General features: G+C 35.2%; 1 protein-coding gene across 15 annotated transcripts in view; it reads right to left on the reverse strand.

Moving 5' to 3' along the window:
• The window catches only part of HERC4 (HECT and RLD domain containing E3 ubiquitin protein ligase 4), a 137,451-nt gene that overhangs the window by 5,303 nt on the left and 113,112 nt on the right, over positions 1-19,036 (reverse strand). For all 15 annotated transcript variants that reach the window (XM_077894705.1, XM_077894711.1, XM_077894703.1 and 12 more), the window contains 4 exons: positions 10,085-10,251; positions 9,348-9,414; positions 6,821-6,903; positions 2,947-3,130 (listed from right to left, as the gene is read on the reverse strand). In XM_077894705.1, the coding sequence (XP_077750831.1) occupies positions 2,947-3,130; positions 6,821-6,903; positions 9,348-9,414; positions 10,085-10,251 (501 nt within the window). The remainder of the gene's footprint in view (positions 1-2,946; positions 3,131-6,820; positions 6,904-9,347; positions 9,415-10,084; positions 10,252-19,036) is intronic.

The following is a 19,036-nucleotide window of genomic DNA, read 5'->3' on the forward strand; positions in this document are numbered from 1 at the left end:
TCAAGTGAGGTTTTAAGTACTTACTGAGTGCTCTTCTGTGCTCTGGGAATATAGTAGTGAACAAAGAGACAAAATCCTACCTTCATGGCGCTTACAATGTAGTTGGGGAAGGAGCCACAGATGGTAAAAGACAAGTCAAATTCAAAGAGAAAATAAAGCAGGGAAGGGAGACAGGGTATGGGTGTGGGTGTATATGCACACTCAATTTTAGGTAAGTTAGCCATTAAAGGTCTCTGAGAAGGTATAAAGACAAAGGAAGTAAGAGAAAGAACTCTTTTGGAATTATCAAGGTGAAAAGAGTTCCAAGCACAGGGAATAGTTAATAGAAAGGCCCCAAGACTGGCTCTGCAAAGAGGCCATTAAGGCTGAAGTAGTTTAAGTGAGAAGAATGACAGGAGAGGAAGCTAAAAGGACAAATTGTGTAGGATGTAAAGTGTGATGAGAAGCCATTGTATCTTTTTCATTTTAGGGTGATTGGAGGTGGAATCCATTTCCACTGGGGTCTCCTTAAAGTCAGTACAGCTTTCTTCTCTTTAGCAGATCAATTTAACCCCAAAAAAGAAATCTTCACTTTCCTTCCTGAAGGATTTAAGCTTGCCTATCAGCTTTCCTCAGTTCTTCTTGGTTTCCCAGATTCTGTGGCTCTCCCTAGAGTTGTCCTTTGCTGGGTCAGAGATAGAACCTGAGGAATCTAACAATATCTTAAATTAGCTCTGAAGTAATTCTATTGCTTCTAACCTAACCAAGCATACTGCCACTACAGCAACACAATGTACCAATTCCTGAGCCTTTTAGAAATTTCAGGGTGTGAAATGGGTTGCCTCTTAAAAACCCTCTCAGGAGGCTTAGAATTCCATTTTCTTTGCTTTATTTATTTATTTTTTTAAAATTTTTATTTATTTATGATAGTCACAGAGAGAGAGAGAGAGAGAGAGAGAGAGGCAGAGACATAGGCAGAGGGAGAAGCAGGCTCCATGCACCCGGAGCCCGATGTGGGATTCGATCCCGGGTCTCCAAGATCGCGCCCTGGGCCAAAGGCAGGCGCTAAACCGCTGCGCCACCCAGGGATCCCCATTTTCTTTGCTTTAATCATTCATCAACTTATCCATGCATTTTCTGTCTTCCAAAACTATTTTTTCCCTTGGTTAATAATATTTTTAGACTATATTTAGAAATATTTATATTTAGAAATATTTAGAAATATATATTTAAAAGACTTCATTTATTTATTCGAGAGAGAGAGAGAAAGGCAGAGGGAGAAGCAGACTCCATGCCTGATGCAGGACTCGATCCTGGGACTCCAAGATCACGCCCTGGGCCGAAGGCAGGTGCTCAACCACTGAGACACCCAGGCGTCCCTCTCTATTTCTATTTTCATTCCTTTATTGTCATTCTAGTGAGATTTTGGAAAGGAAGAGAGATAAACGTGTTTATTCTAGTATGTTCAACTAGAAGTCATAATTATTTAAATTAAAAAATGTATTCCTTAAATTATTACATAGTAAAATTAGCTTTTTCTGGTTCTAGGACTTTTAAGCACATGTACAGACTTGTATACCTACCACATCAGGATACTGAACACTTCCATCACCCCAAAGAACTCTCTTGTGTTACCCTCTGCTGTCACAAAGTCCCTCCATCCCTAGTCTTTTCAAAAAGTCCTATACATGGAATTTTAAAGTATATAACCCTTTGAGATTGGCTTCCTCACACTACATAGGACTCTAAGAGTCATCCCTGTTGCTGTATATATCATTAGTGTATTCCTTTTTATTGCTCAGTAGTATTCTACTGTATGGATATACCCTAGGTTGGTTTATCCATTCACTCAATGAAGGACATCTGGGTTGTTTCTACTTTTTGACATGTTTGCAGATTTTTAAAAATAAAATTAAAAAAAATTGTGGTAAAATACCTGTAACAAAGTTTACCATCTTAAACTCTTTTTAAATGTACAGTTTGGTGGCATTAAATCACTTCACACCATTATGCAACCATCACTACCATCCAGCTCCAGAATTCTTCATTCAGCTAAACTCAAACTCTGAACTCATTAAACAGTAATGCCCCATCTCCCCTTGTTTACAGATTTTTGTGTGAATATGACTTAATATCTTAGAGTGGAACTGCTAGGTCATGTAGTAAGTACATATTTAACTTTATAAGAAAATGTCAAACTGAAAAAAAAAAAAAAAAAAGAAAATATCAAACTGTTCCCAAAGTGGCCATACCATTTGTATTTCCACCAGCAATGTATGAAAGTTCCCAATGCTTTGTATCCAACTATTAATGCAAAAAAATCTATCAGAGATTGCTAGATTACAAAGATGGGAAAAGTTATGAATCAAATTTGCATACATCTTTCTCAAAGCTGATCTAACCTAGCACTTTTTATTCAATGTTTATCTGAGGAAATACCTGAGAGTTCTTTGTATAGAGAAGAAGGAAAAGAAAAAAGTTGTTTAAAAATTCCCAATCTTCTTCCTAAAGATCCCTTTATTGGCTAAGGCACTAGTAATGAAGATCATAAAGATTATTTACTTTCTGCTAAAAAATTTAATATTGAGAGTAATCACAAAACAAAACAAAACAAAACAAAAAACAATGACCTTAAAGCAATGTGTGTGCTTTGCATAATGGTTTTCCTATGATTGGGCAGAATGAAAACTTAAGTTTTAGCTGAGACCTTTATCTGACCTCTGTCATAAAGGACATTTTTCCAATGAAAACTATCACTACCACAAGTACAAAAATCTAGTATCTAATTCATATACAACTAAAATTCATTGTGGAGTAAGAAGAGTACAGTGTTTTCCTATAAATAGGACTGCAATAAATAGTGTAAAGTGGAAAACAGTAAGTGAGAGAGCAAATTTTCCATCAACAAGACCATATTTTCCTTTTGCTTTTCCATTAAAACAATTTTATAGATTTGTTTTCCCCTACCTTTTCCAGTTCCTTCCAATCATAATTTGTGTTTCCAATAACCATTGCTTGTAGTTCATTTGGCTGGAAGAGCTGAAGGACCTTTCCTCCACAGACCTTATGAAAGCCCGCATGAAAAGCATCAAACAAGGAAGCCACTGATTTATTGAATATGTAATCCACATAAGCATCAACAAACTCCTGCCTAGAAATGAAAAGGCATACATGACATAGAATATAAAAATAATTTTTTAATGGAGAATGTAGTCTTATTATAAGTTTGAGTGCTCCGTACTTTTTGCTACTCATATTTAAAACTGAGAAAATATGAGTAAGATTCTAAAGGGACAAAGTGTTTATGGACAAGTTTATTATTCTTTCTAGACAAAAATCCAGTATAAACTAGTAGGCATGTAGACTTAATCTATCATTCATAGACTAATGTAAATGAGGTTATTCTGAGGTAAAATGTCATTTCCTAATGGGAAGAATGATGATGCAAATGTCTATCAAAATAATTTTTAAATACTCACAAATTATTGAGATTTATATGCACCATTCCACATGTAGCCCTAAAAAGAATCATCTGTCAAAAAATATCAGGTGATGAAAAAATGAGAGCTCTGGGATTCAGACTAATGAGACAAGTTACAGTCTGTTTCTCCTTGAGTTTCAATGAATCTGAAAAGAAAATTTCTTTTAAGTACCCTCTATGCCCAAGATGCAGCTTGAACTCATGACCCTGAGATTAAGAGTCACATGGTCTACCAACTGAGCAAGCCAGGTATCCCAGCAAAATTCATTTTAAAAACTAAATACCCAAAAGGGTTATTAAGCATTCAAAAGGATAATCATTAAAGATTATAAGCACAGTTTCTTTTCAAAAGTAAGTGCGTATACATATATGTAGCCATATGCACACAAACACTTCTGATGCTTTTTCCTGCCATGATACAAAAGGAAACTGTAAAAAAAAAAAAAAGGTTCCTTTATCCAGTAATTAGCACTACAGTTTTATTCATTTTGTTCTGTTAACTACAAACATTTTATGCAGCTATCTGGTCAAATAATAAGAATGGGTACCAGAAAATTTCAGTATTTTATATGTCTGTCTTCCAAATTAAAAAGGATAATTCTATAAGTGAGAATACTGGCAAATTCAGTTATCCATAGGTAATTTTCTTAGCAATTATAAAATAATTCCAAATGAATTTACATTAAAAAAAAAAGGTTAAAGGAAGCCATTGTAATATGAAATTAGGCAGGCCTAAGGAAAAATAAATAACATATGTTATTAGGTTCTGATGAAAAAGCAGCAGATAATTTTGGTATGCATAATTTTATAATTCATTTAACTGGAAAGTGAAATTTATCTGTACAAATGCCTTAAACACAAAAGGCTAAATTGTTTTATATGCTAACATTTTTATCTTCAATACTTTCATTAACTAAGATTGGTAATACAAACATAAAAATTCTTTAAATTATTTCTAAACTAGACTTAAAAAACTAGAGACTTTAAAAGTAGAAAAAAATCCTTCTAAATCACAAAGTTTTTCAAAACCAGTATTTTTTTAAAGAGTTAGATCTAATTTTTTCACATTATTTTAAAAACAGCTTTATTTTTAATGAAATAAGACATATGCACAGTTTAAAATGTCAAATAGTAATATTCCTAACAGCCAACATTTACTGAGCACGTGCATGTGCTAAGTACTATTCTAAGCATCTTAGAATTATTGCCTCATTTAATCCTCAAAATAACCCTATGAAATAGGTACAATTTATCATCCCATTTTACAGAAAAGGAGACTGAGGCATGGAGACATAGACTAATTTACCTACAGTTACACAGTTTCTAAGTAGCAGAACCAGGATTATAACCATTTGGATAAAGTCCCTGAAAACAGCCAATAAGCTAACATTGTCTAAAGAACTGTAACGCAGTAGAAGAGAATGAAGCAGTTCTGTCTTGCAACTTTTCCATTAGAAATTCTTGATATTCGAAGGCAAATACTTAACTTTTTGCTATTCCTTCTGATATTTACCTTCAAACTTTAACAACCTAATTATAGTTATTCCTTAATTTTCAATTTAAAATATAATCTAATAAACTGAGTATTGTGAAAGGTGAGAATTTACATTTTACTTAATTGCCCCACTCTCACTGTCTCCCCAAAAGCTCCCATTATAACAATTTTGGTTCACTATTTGCTGTTAAAATTTTTATGATTATAAATATTATTCAGAATTAAGCTAGAGTATTTTAGTTACCTGCCTTTTCTTAAAAAGAACTTTTGCTAAAAAAAAAAAAAAAAAAAAAAAGAACCTTTGCTTCCGTAATTTACTACTACATTCCTAACTTCAACAGAAGTGTCAATCTCCTTTAGATTCATTCAACTCCAGGGAGGATCAGTTATATTTTTCTCCTGGAGCCTTCCATCCTCTTGATTTACCCACATTGGTTGCTCTTTCTTGCAGAAGGATTCCTCCTTGCCTCTCTTCTATACTGGATCCTGTTTTTTTGAATCTCATGTCTTTCTCTTTCTTAATTTAATTTCCTTGTTTAGTAGAACACATCCTTTAACTTCCTGAGAAAACTGCACTGGAAGTAGATTTCTCTGAGATTCTGGATGTATGAAGATGTTTTTACATACACTCACATACTTGATAATTTTGATATAGAATTCTAAGTTAAAAAAATATTTTTTTTCCCCAGATTTTGATCTCCTGTCTTCAATGTCATTCTTTAGAAGTTTGACGTTATTTGATTCTTAATTCTTTGTACATGGTGCGCTTTTTTACCCTGAGATTCTGAAAATCCTATTTTGCCTTGGTATTTTTTGTTTTTTTACTTTCCATTCTCTCAATTTTAAAGGCATGTCTTTTAAGGCATATTACTCAATTCTGGCAAGTTTTTTTGTACCATTTCTTCGACAATTTTCTCAGGGAATTTTTTTCAGTTTTTAATTGAAAATTTTTAATTGAATTTTTGAAGTTTAAGTGAATAATTTTTAATCCATATAGATGAGAATACTGTTTTCAGTTTCTTTTGAAGTTTTGTTCTTCATCCTGCATCATTTCTCTTTTCTTACCATTCTTTTCAACTGTTTTGGTTTTTCCTTAATTGGTATCAATTTTTGGCTATCCATTCATATATAAAAGTAAGGCAGTTTATCCAAAGAATCCTTCAGTACACAGCGTCAAGGACCTGGAGCTGTAGATTCATTCTACTTGTTTTCAGCTCTGCCTCTTACCCCCAGCTGTGCCTAACTGTACTCAAATCCAATATGGTCTCCTCACCTACTCCCCAACATATCCAAAGTCCCTTCAGTTCAATCTCCCCAGAAGATAAATTTCCAATCTTCTGCCCAGGTCAGAACGGAGAAATTGCCAGAGTACTACGTTAATTAAAATGGGTTTCTAACTGCTTTGAAAACAGAAATCTTTCTGTTTCCAGCATTCCCCTACGCCCCATACACTTTTTTTTTTTTTAGCCCCATTTAGCCCCATACACTTCTAACGTTTTTTATTCTCAATACCCCAAGCTTTTGTTCACCAGTATAAACTGGCTGCTTTCTTGGCTCCTCCCAAGTCCATCTTATGTTGCTGCTGTCTCTGGTTAAAGTTAGTTACCCTGTTTTCTAGTTTCCAAAAATGTGTTTGCTGTTCTCCCCTTTTCCTTCTCTGTGTTTTGCTTATGATCTTTTTGTCCCAAACTTTAGTAATGTCTTAAAGAGATTTCAGAAGCAAAAGGCAGTTACTTCCTTACTAACCATTCAAAAAGTAAGTTTTATCTGAGTAAAAATTTAAGGCTATGACAGGATTCTATATACAGAAGAAAAATGCCTACGGAATCTTATTACTACCACTGATGCTGCTATAATTCACTTACCGATTTTGTTTGTTAACAGCTGTGTCTGCACCATTTAGAACCAGCTCTTTCACTTCTGTTGCACCAAAGTTTTCAACTGTGATCTATTAATTTAAATTTTTAAAAAAAGTCAATGTCAGACTCAAAACTTCTTAGATTTTAATAACCTGTTATTATATTCTACCTTTCTCTCATTAAATATAAGAATAAAGTTGAGGTAAAATTCTGCTACTATCATAAGCTTATCTGTGAATTCTGCGTAAGACTACAACTAGAAATTTTCATCCTCTGTAGTTAGTCCTACCGTGACTAATTACAAATTACCAAGTGTTTAGTTAGTTAAGATCAAGAAAGTATTTATCATGTGTAAAACTTTAGAACAATCACTACAGGAGTAAAATATTAGAAATAATGTTTTCATTATACGCATGACAGAATCAAGTGTCAAATGTATGCAGTCCAGACCAGCTACACATTCTTCTCACATGACAGCTACTCCTGTGTTCCTAATACCTGCCTTGTTTGCATTCTTGATCACAGGTGGTTTTTCAAAGTTTGCTATTAATTGGATTTATAAAGACAGTCAATTATTTTGAAACATTTTCTTTCCCTTACTGGTCTAATTTTCCTATTAATATTACCATTCCCACCTTTTATCTTTTCTCTTTCTATCCCCTCTTTTTGGAATATTACCCTCTTCTATTAAAACTTTTTTTGGTACCAGCTATTTATAAAACATCGTGGTGGCATTGGGATGGCAAGAGATGAATAAATCCCCTGCTGTGGAATTCACCATCTAGTTAAGGAGGAGAAATGTGTTATGTAAACAACTTCTTATAATAAAATAAATGCTGTAATAGAGACATGAACAAAATGCTATCAGACCACAGAAAAAAACCCACTGATTTCTAAGCGGAGGAAGTATGAAAGACCTTGAGGAAGAAATGTCATTTGAAAAGCACCTAGAAAGATGAATAGGGCTCTCAAAAGATTGACCAGGGATTTCTGACTGAGCAAAGAGATTGGATAGGATTGATATGAGAGTAAATATCAACTTCTGAAAATGTATGGCCCTAAAAAACAGGAAGCTAAGGTATGAAAGAATACTGTGTGTCATGATAAAATTTGGTATGATTGGCGGGATGCAACATAAGTCAGAAAGAAAGTCAGATTACATATGTCCTTGAGGCCCATTCTAGAGCTATTACTATGCAAGCATTAAAGAGCCACTGAAAATTTTCGGGAGAGAAATGGTAGTGGGAAGTAATGTTTAAATTACCATTAATATATTAAGCATTCATAAACTTGGTGATTGATAAATTAGAAATTATATTGCTTGGAACCCAATGTTTCAGTCCGTTGAGATAATCAATAAAGATTAAAAAATAATTGGTATCATTAAAAGTGAAATTGAGGAATCAAATCATTAAAACCAACCATTCAGTTGAACAAGGGAACTCAAAATTTCATAGTAAATAGAAAAAAGCCAAAGGGGATGTTTTTTCTTGAAAAAAAAAAATTAAAAAAAATTAAAATAAACTCAATTATTTCATCTTAAATCTACCAAATTTTCTTACAACTGTACTATGTGCCAATTCTTAAAATGATCAAAAATGGCTAAACTTTTTTTGCAGGGGCATGTAATTCTTTTGGCAAACTGTGGGATAGCAGAATATGGTTATCTGTCAGATTTGATCACAAGATCATAAAGAGGACTATTTGAGGGGAAAGCAAATACAAAAGTTTTTGAAAAGAAAACCAAAGATTTTTATCATTTTCCCAAGAGTCTAATTTATAATATTCAAATCTTTCCATTCTGAAGTGTCTTCTTATAATCCTTGCTGATTTTCTCTTCTTTGCCAACTGTCTACTTTTGCCAGATCCTGGTTTCTCAATGGCTTTGCACATGGATGGGTAAGTTATTCAACATCCCCTTTCAAAGAATTAACAAAATTCTGTATTTCTGACAAGATTTGCAATTTCATTTTCCAAATAACATTCCAACATATTTGCATTTGACTGTAGTATGTCATATCAAAAGTAAGATAAATGGGCAAGGATAAATAGTAGTATGAAGCAGAAAGACATGTCTGAGTAGGAATTAATCTTTTAAGTGGCAAGTTCATTACTGAATATTCTAGAGTCCAGTAACCTTTGCTTCTCTAAACATTCTTATAATTGCAGACTCAAAAAAACAAATACTTGAATAAAGAGGTCTTCTTGTATTTGTAAAGGATCTTTAGCATAATAATAGAGCACTAGGCTTTGAAGCCACAGACCTGGATATACATATTATTTCTGACATGTAATGATTTTTTTTCAGTTTTCTTCATCTATAAAATAAGGATAATAATACTAATCTCATAGGACTATTATGAGGATTAAATGAAATAATGTACGTACTGTGACTAGAATATAGTTAATGCTCAATAAATGTTAGCAAAAGGGTTAAAAATTCCACCCATCAAAATAAAACAAAAACCATAAGGCACAGCTGTTAAGTAAAAGGGATGATAAGCAATCAGGCTATTCTGTCTTTCCATCTTACCGTAAAATTAAGACAAAATGTTTCCTCAACATCATCTTCTGGATAATCCAGTAATTGCTGCATGCTTCTGCAAAACAATATACATGTTTCTTTGAGGTAAAACATTGTTGGTATTTTGACTATTTTGGTTACAAATAAATGTATTTCTCATTCATTCTTGATAAAATCCTTATTAATCTGTACTTTTATATTTGTTTCAGAATGGCAGATGTACAATGAGCAATTGTACAACAGTTAATGAACAATTATGAAGAAAAAAATCACTCTAAGGTTTTTCTCTCTTCTGAATACAAAAGGCAAGTATCCATCCATTTTCAACATTTGTTCTTACTTATATACAGTTTTAAAAAATATATATATATATACAGTTTTTATTCCATTTAATGTAACAAATAAAAAGAAACTTTACATATTCCATCTAGGAATGAAGATAATCAGAAGTCCAAATGAATAAATTAACTACTTTCAGGAAACATTATCTCTGTAAGTTTATTATCCCCCAATATTTGCAAAATATTCTTAAATTACTAAAAATTTAGCAAATGGTTCTATACATAGAAGTCTTTTAGTAGAGAATTTTGGATCTGAGTGACACAAAGAATTCTCCAATATCAGAACAGCATTTTGTTTATTTTGGAAATACAAAAAGAACAAAATACAATTATTCCTAAAAGGAAAGCTTTCTGTACCTTTTCCATTCCCTATTACCTAAACCCTTGTCACTTTTTATTACTAACCTCCCAACATCAGGCACTAGTTCCTTCAAATCATCCAAGGATGGCTTCTTTTTCAGCAGTTTCTTATATAAAGCCAAAGGAAAGTGGAGGTCCACAATAGTAAAATTATAAATTGCTAATCCACAGATAACACCAATCAAATGAAACAAATCACTGTCTTCAAATGTCTAAAAGTAAAAGACGACGACTTGTTAAAATAATAAATTTTTCTGATGACAAAAACACATACTTGTAGTAGAAAATTTTGAAGACACAGAAAAAAGTAATGAATAACAAGAAAAAAGCCCATTCTCAATCACATCTCCCTGGGATAATATCACTATTAGTATTTCTGCACAGTCCCATCTAATATATTTTCTAAGACAAAATTAAGACCTAGCTAAAAATGTATAACTTCACAAGTAGCTTTTTTCCCCCTGGAAATACAAGCATTTCCACATCATTAAGCATTAAATTAATAAATGAAATAACTACTAGAACATTTAATCTGATTTAAATAATTATACACACTCAAAATTTGGAAAACAAAAAGCATAAAGAAAAATGAATGCCTGTAATGCAATTACTTAGAAACGATTTAAAAAGTATTTTTATGTACTTCTATCCACTGTAAGTTCAAAAAATAATTTAAAAACATTATATAATGTTAAGGTTTTCTTTTTCTAATCGTATTTTCTTGAGTCATTAAATATTATTCTAGAACATGATTTTTATTTATGTAATTTTACTTTTTTATTTTTTAAGGTATGCTCCACAGCCAGCAATGGAGCCCAATGCGGGGCTTGAACTCAGGACCCTGAGATCAAGACCTGAGCGAGATTAAGAGTTGGATGCTCAACTGCGCTACCCAGCGGCCCCATAGAACATGATTTTTAATGGTTGCAGATCACTCATATAAAAGTACCAAGGTCTGCTAAATTAGCTATTTTACTATAGTTGGACATTTATATTATTAAAACACTGAAAATCACAATGCTTATTTCCCTCTATCTTTAGAAAAGAAATATATGGTCAGGGCAGCCTGGGTGGCTCAGCGGTTTGGCCCTTGCCTTTGGCCCAGGGCGTGATCCTGGAGACCCCGGATAGAGTCCCCCATTGGGCTCCCTGCATGGGGCCTGCTTCTCTCTCTGCCCGTGTCTCTGTGCCTCCCTCTCTCTTTGTATGTCTCTCATGAATAAATAAATAAAATCTTAAAAAAAAAAAAAAAGAAATATATGGTCATGGCAAATTCAGTGAGCATGATAGTTAGGAGGAAAACTTTTTTTTTTTGGTCAGATTTGAGCCTCCAGACCTGGTTCTTTCACTATCTAGCCTCAGTGTTTTTGTTTTGTAGGATTTTGTTTCAGAGAGAGTGAGCAAGAGAGAGTGCACAGGTGGTAGGAGGAGCAGAGGGAGAGGGAGAAGCAGACTTCCCAATGAGGAAGGAGCCTGATGTGGGGCTCCATCCCAGGACCCTGAAACCATGACCTGAGCTGAAGGCAGATGCTTATTGAACTGAGCCACCCAGGTGCCCCATAACTTCAGTGTTTTTAAAGATATAAACAGTATCTCAGGGTATCTGGGTGGCTCAGTCTGTTAAATGTCTGCTTTCAGCTCAGATCATAATCCCGGAGTCCCAAAACTGAGCCCTGCCTCAGGCTGCCTGCTCAGTAGGGAATGTGCTTCTCCCTCTCCTTCTGCTCCTTTCCCAACTCTCTCTCTCTCTCTCTCTCTCTCTCACAAATAAAATCTTTTAAAAAACCCCAGTATTTATCTCATAAGATTGTTGTAGCCTAGTTCCTGCAGCATATAGTAAAGGCACAATACATGTTAGTTATTTCAACTAGCTAATAATATTCAAAATAAGATGGTATCATTTCTTCATATCTATATCTATATATGTTTTTAAAGATTCTATTTATTCATTTATTTTAGAGAGTGAGCAAGCATGCACGAGTGGGTGCATGTGCAAGCAGGGGGAGGGGCAGAGGTGCAGGGAGAGGGAGAGAATCTCAAGCAGACTCAGCACTGAGCATGGAGCCCCAAGTGGAGGTGATTCTCAACAATCCTGAGTTCATGACCTGAGTCAAAACCAAGAGTTGGATGCTTAGCAGACTGAGCCACCCAGGGCACCCCACCATTTCTGCATATATTTTTGCCCACAGTTCGGAATATTTGCTTAGGATAAATTCTACTTTGTAAGACTTTCCAAGTCAAATGACAGTTAAGCATACCCCCAAACTGTTTCTGTTCACACCTACTCCAATTTATACTGCCATTTGTAGTCCAGGAAAATGTGTATCTCTCCACATTTATACACACATTTGAAATGTGTGTATACAAACAAACACACATTTCTGAGTTAAGAAATGAAAACTTGGGGCACCTGGGTGGCTCAGTCAGTTAAGTGCCAGACTGTTAATTTCAGTTCAGGTCATAATCTCAGTGTTGTAAGATCAACCTCCCTGTCAGGCTCCATGCTAGGTGGGGAGACTGCTTAAGATCCTCTCTTCCTCTCTCTGCCCTTTCCCGCTCCCCTTCCCTTTCTCTCTCTCTCTCCCTCTCTTAAAAAAAATATATGAAAAGAAAACTTGTTTTGGCATGTATTTCTATTAATGATACTGAAAATCAGGGATTTGTGTATATTTGTAAATTCCTCGTTGTATTCTTGGCCCATTTATCTTTCGGAGGCTAGTGTTTTCTTTCTTTTTTTTTTTTTTTTGGTGCAAAAAGAGGATTTTATTAAAGGATGGGGACACAATCTGTGGGCAGAAAGAGCTGCTGCCCCTAGTGTTTTCTTATATATTTACATTTGAATTCTTTATATACCAGGAGTATTACTCTGTCATATTTGTTACATATATCCCAGTCTGCTATACACTTTTTAATAATCTTTTTTTTTTTTACTTTTTAATAGTCTTAAGTTACGTATAAATGTCACATCTTCCCCCAGGGGTGAAATTAATCTTTTTCCTCTATGATGTCCTATACTGTAAGTTTAGAAAGTCCTTCTTAAATAGGAAGGACTGAAAAATGTGTTAATCTCTCCTCCTCCTGAAATTCCTATAAGAATAAAGGAATAAAAATAACATAAACCCACAAGAAAAGAGAATAGGGGATAGTTTTATTTATTTATTTATTTATTTTTTTAAATTTATTTTTGTTTATTTATGATAGTCATACAGAGAGAGAGAGAGGCAGAGACACAGGCAGAGGGAGAAGCAGGCTCCATGCACCGGGAGCCCGACGTGGGATTCGATCCCGGGTCTCCAGGATCGCGCCCTGGGCCAAAGGCAGGCACCAAACCGCTGCGCCACCCAGGGATCCCAGGGGATAGTTTTAATATCACTAAAGAGATGTTGATATTTTAAAATATGAAAAGTAGATGGATACTGGTAATTGATTCAATTCAGTATGGCAGAAGAAACTGAAACAGCAATTTGTTAAGAGAAAAGCCAATGAAAAACAAGCTAATTTGTACTTAAGGCTCAGGAACTGGAAGTACTAAAAAAATACCTTTAAAGTTAAGTAGACCAGCTAGCTCAGTTGGTAAAATGTAAGACTCTGAAGTCAGAGGTACTCAAGTAGGGTTGAAGATACAATGGGTGGTGACAAGTCCCTTGCTCTTCTGGAAAGGATGAGCCAAAGTGGCTCTGGATTCTGAGACAGGTGATACATAGAAGCAAGGGTATCAAAGAGTTCAAGGGGATTAATAAGAGATACAGTTATAAGTCACAGGGATATAAAAAACTATAGCAGAGGGAATATAGTCAATTTTATTTTAATAACTTTGTATGGTGACAGATGGTAACTACACTTATCATGGTGAGCAAGTACTGTATATCATGCTAAATCACTGTTATATACCTGAAACTAATATAATTTGAAGGTCAACTATACTTCAAAAACAATTTAAAAACTTAAGTGCCTGCGTGACTTGGTTGCTTAAGTGTCTGCCTTTGGCTCAAGTCACGATCTCAGGGTGCTGGGATCGAGCGCCACATGGGGCTCTTCCAGGAGTCTGCCTCTCCTCTTCCCTCTGCCCCTCCCCTTCACTTGTTCTCTTTCTCTCAAATAATAAATAAAATCTTAAAAAAAAAAAAAAACTTAAAGTGTAAAACACACACACAAAAAGAGGATTAAATGAGGGTATGTATCAGTTAACAATGAGAATCCTAGCTTCCCTTTCCAGGGTTCAGAACAGTACTGAAGCACTGGCAGCCAACCAAAGAGTAAAAAAACTACACATGCTGACAATTGAGGGTTCCCCCTTGAAATGTCTCTACCTAATCACTCTATGAATGGGGTCTATAAATCATAAATATGTATGGCCAGGGGATCCTGGGTAGCTGAGTCAGTTAAGTGTCTGACTCTTGATCTTAAGGGTTGTGAGTTTACCATGTTGGGTTCCATGCTGAGCATGGCATCTACTTGGGGAAAAAAAAGAAAAAAAGGTGTATGACCCAAAGAGTAGCTTTTAGTGTCATGTTCTTTTTTTTTTTAAAAGATTTTATTTATTTATTTATGAGAGACACACAGAGAGAGAGAGAGAGAGAGAGAGAGAGAGAGAGAGGCAGAGACACAGGCAGAGGGAGAAGCAGGCTCCATGCAGGGAGCCCGACGTAGGACTCGATCCAAGGTCTCCAGGACCACACCCCAGGCTGAAGGCGGCACTAAACTGCTGAGCCACGGGGCTGCCCTAGTGTCATGTTCTTAAATGTGAATAAAAAGCCAAGGATCAAAAGAAAAAGACAAAAGAAAAGAAACCTGGAGGAATAACTGGTACTATGGAGAAAAAATTCTGTCAACAAAAAAAGTGTCCAGTATTCACCAAAAATTTATGAGGCATGCAAAAAAAGAATATGGTCCATTCATAAGAAAAAAGTCATATAAATTGTTAGGTCTCATCTAGTAAATCCAGACACTGGATTTACTAGATAAGACTTAATTTTTTTTAAAGATTTTATTTATTTATTTATTTTGGGGGGGGGTAAGCACAAGAAGGAGGGAATGGCAGAGGGAGAAGAAGCAGGCTCCCCATTGAGCAGGGAGCCCAATGTGGGGCTCAATCGTAGGGCCCCGGGATCATGATCTGAGCCAAAGGTAGACATTTAACCAACAAAACCACAAAGGCACCCTAGTGAAGACTTCAAATCAAGTGTTTTGTTTTGTTTTGTTTTAAAGATTTTATTTATTTATTCATGAGAGACACACAGAGAGCGGCAGAGACACAGGCAGAGGGAGAAGCAGGCTCCATGCAGGGAGCCTGACATGGGACTCGATTCCGGGTCTCCAGGATCATGCCCTGGGCTGAATGTGGCACTAAACCACTGAGCCACTCGGGCTGCCCTCAAATCAACTGTTTTAAATAGGCTCAAATAGCTAAAGGAAACTATGGGCGCAGGAGGTGCGGGGAGAGAACAGAATAACAATGTCTCATCAAAAAGAGAATATCAATAAAGAAATAGAAATTATGGAAAAGCAGCAAGCCAAAATTCTGGAAAAGTACAATAACTGAAACAAAAAATTCAGTATAAGGGTATAAGAAATTTGAGCCGCCAGAAAAGAGAACCAACAAACTTGAAGATAGGTCAACTGAGATCATCTACCTTGTGGGACAGCAGTAACAAAAAAGAATGAAGAAATACAAAGAGGGGGGCACCTGGTTGGCTCAGTGGTTGAGTGTCTCTGCCTCTCTGTGTCTCTTTCATGAAAAAATAAATAATCTTAAAAAAAAGAAATATGAGTAAGTTCCTACAAGACCTATGGGACACCATCAAGTGTACAATCATACAAACAGCAGAGTCCCACAAGGAGAGGAGACATAAAGAATATTTGAAGAAATGTTTGAAAACTTCCTAAATTTGACAAGAGACATAAATCTTACATCCAAGCAGCTCAATAAACTTCATTTATGACATACCTGGGATCCATATTCAGGCACATTTTAATCTAAGTGTTGAAAGTCAATTATAAAGAGTATTGAAAGCAGCAAAAGAGAAGCAACTCATCACATAGTAAGGATCAATGAGACTAACAGTTAATTTCTAATTAGAAACTATCTGTGCCAAAAGGCAGTAGGATGACATATTTAAAGGGCTGAAAGAAAAAAACTGTCAAACAAGAATTTTACATTCAGGAAATCTCAGAAAAAGAAAAACTGAGAGTTTGTTGCTACTAAACCTTCCTTATAAGAAATGCTAAAGTCCATCAGCTGAAAGGAAAGGATGCTACACAGTAACTCAAAGTCATAGAAATAAAGGAACTCTGTGAAAGGTAGCTACATATAAAAGTTAAAATTATTGTATTTGATTTGTAATCTTTCTCTTTAAATGGTTTAAAACTGGGATCCCTGGGTGGCGCAGCGGTTTGGTGCCTGCCTTTGGCCCAGGGCACGATCCTGGAGACCCGGGATCGAATCCCACGTCGGGCTCCCGGTGCATGGAGCCTGCTTCTCCCTCTGCCTGTGTCTCTGCCTCTCTCTCTCTCTCTGTGTGACTATCATAAATAAAAAATTAAAAGAAGATTTAAAAAAAAATAAATGGTTTAAAACTCAAATGCATAAAATAATTCTAAATCTGCATTAATGGGCACGCAATATATAAAGCTGTAAGGTGTGACAATAACAAAGAGAAAGGAACAGAGCTGTTCTAGGAGCAAAGTTTCAGTATATTACTGAAGCTGGTACTGATTCAAACTAGACTTGGAATTGTAACCCTCAGAGCATCAACTAAAGAAATTATATATATGTGTGTGTGTATATATATTTTTTTGAAATGAGAAAGGAATCAAAACAATATACTAGACCAAAAAAATCAACTAAACCCCCAAAAAGGTGGCAATTAGGAGGAAGATATATGACTTACAGAAAACAAACAGTAAAATGGCAGAAGTGCTTCCTTATTAATAATAGCTTAAGGGGCACCTGTGTGGCTCAGTTGCTTAAGTGTCTGCCTTTGGCTCAGGTCATGATCCCAGAGTCCTGGGATTGAGCCCTGCATTGGGCTCCATGCTCAGCAAGGAGTCTGCTTTCTTTCTTCTCTTCTCCTTGCTTTCTCTCTCAAATAAATAAAATCTTAATATAATGTTCAATAGGTCAGGTGTATTCAATACATGTAGAGTTATAAAATTTCCAACTTACAATGGGTTTATTGGAACATAACCCCATTGTAAGTCTAGGAAGATTTATATATGCTGTCTACATTTATATATGCTAAATCCAAAAAGATACTAGATTGAAAGTCAAAGTTTGAAAAATGATATGCCATGTAAATAATAACCAAAGAGAGCTGAGCGGCTATACTAATATCAGGCAAAATAGACTTTAAATCAAAAACATCAATTCATCAATAAGATATAACCTTTACAAAACATCTAGATACCTCACAATATAATATCAACACAGATCAAGTAAAAACTGATACAACTAAGGGGAGAAATACAGCTCTAAAATAACAGTTGGAAGCTTTAATATCCCACTCATAGTAACAGATACAACTATCACACAGAAGATCACTAAGGAAATAGAGAACTTGAACACTACTATAAGATAACCAGATCTAACAGATAGCTACAGAACATTCCATTCCACAACAGAATACATTCTTCTCAAGTGCATATGGAACATTTTCCAGGAGATACCTTATGTTAGGTCAAAAACTAAGCCTTAGTAAGTTTAAAAGACTAAAATCATTAAAAAAAAAAATTTTCAGACCACAATGGAATGAAATTAGAAATCAACAACAGAAGGAAATATAGAGACAGGGTGCCTGGCTGGCTCATTTGGTGGAGTGTGCAACTCTTAATCCTGGAGTTGGAGGTTGGAGTCCCACATGGGTTGTAGAGATTACTTAAAAATAAAATCTTAAAAAAAAAAGGAAATATAGAGATTTCAAAGATGTGAAAATTAACACACTCTTAAACAACCAATGTGTCAAAGGAGGTATCACAATATAAAAACTTATAGGATACAGGAAAAGCAGTATTCATAGGGAAATATATAGTCATATACATACTAAAAAAGAAAAAATATCTCACACCAATAACCAAACTTTATATCCTAAAGAATTACAAAAAGAAGAGCAAACTAAACCCAAAGCTACTACAGAGAGAGACCAATGAAGATTCAAGTGGAGATAAATAAAGAGTAGAAAAACAATACATAGAAGCAACAAAATCAAAAGTTGATTGTTCCAAAAGATAACATTCTAGATAGCTAGAATGACCAACAAAAAAAGAAAGACTCACATTACTAAAATCAGGATTGAAAATAGGAACATCAACCATCGTCCTTACAGGGGCACCTGGGTGGCTCAGTAGCTGAGCCTCTGCCTTTGGCTCAGGTCATGATCCCAGGGTCCTGGGAAAAAGTCCTGCAACAGGCTACCCACAGGGAACCTGCTTCTCCTTCTGCCTGTGTTTTTCATGAATAAATAAAGTCTTAAAAAAAAAAAAAAAACCCAAAAACCTATCGTCATTGCAGAAATAAAAAGGATTGTAAGACAATACAAAAAGGATTATAAGGGAATACAACTGTATAACAAAACAGATAATCTAGATGAAATGGACAAATTTCTAGGAATATTCAAATTATCAAACTGATACCAGAAGAAAATCTAAAAGAAAAAATTTTTTAAAGAAATCTAGAAAATCTAAAAAGACCCAAGCACACCCCCCCCCCCCCCACCACCGACCAATCTATAACAAGGAACTGAATCACTAATAAAAAAACTTCCAGGGGTACCTGGCTGGCTCAGTTGATTAAGTATCTGATTTTGGCTTGGGTTGTGATCTCGGGGTCCTGGGATTAAGCCCTGCATTGGGCTACCTGCACAGTGGGGAGTCTGTCCTCTGACCCCCCTGCTCATGCGCTCTCTCAAATAAATAAATACAATTTTTTTAAGAAAAACAACCCCCAAACAAAAAAAACCTTCCAACAGGGGCACCTGGGTGGCTCAGTTGGTTAAACGTCTC

The sequence above is a fragment of the Canis aureus genome, chromosome 4 (genome assembly GCF_053574225.1).
Source record: "Canis aureus isolate CA01 chromosome 4, VMU_Caureus_v.1.0, whole genome shotgun sequence".
NCBI lineage: Eukaryota > Metazoa > Chordata > Mammalia > Carnivora > Canidae > Canis > Canis aureus.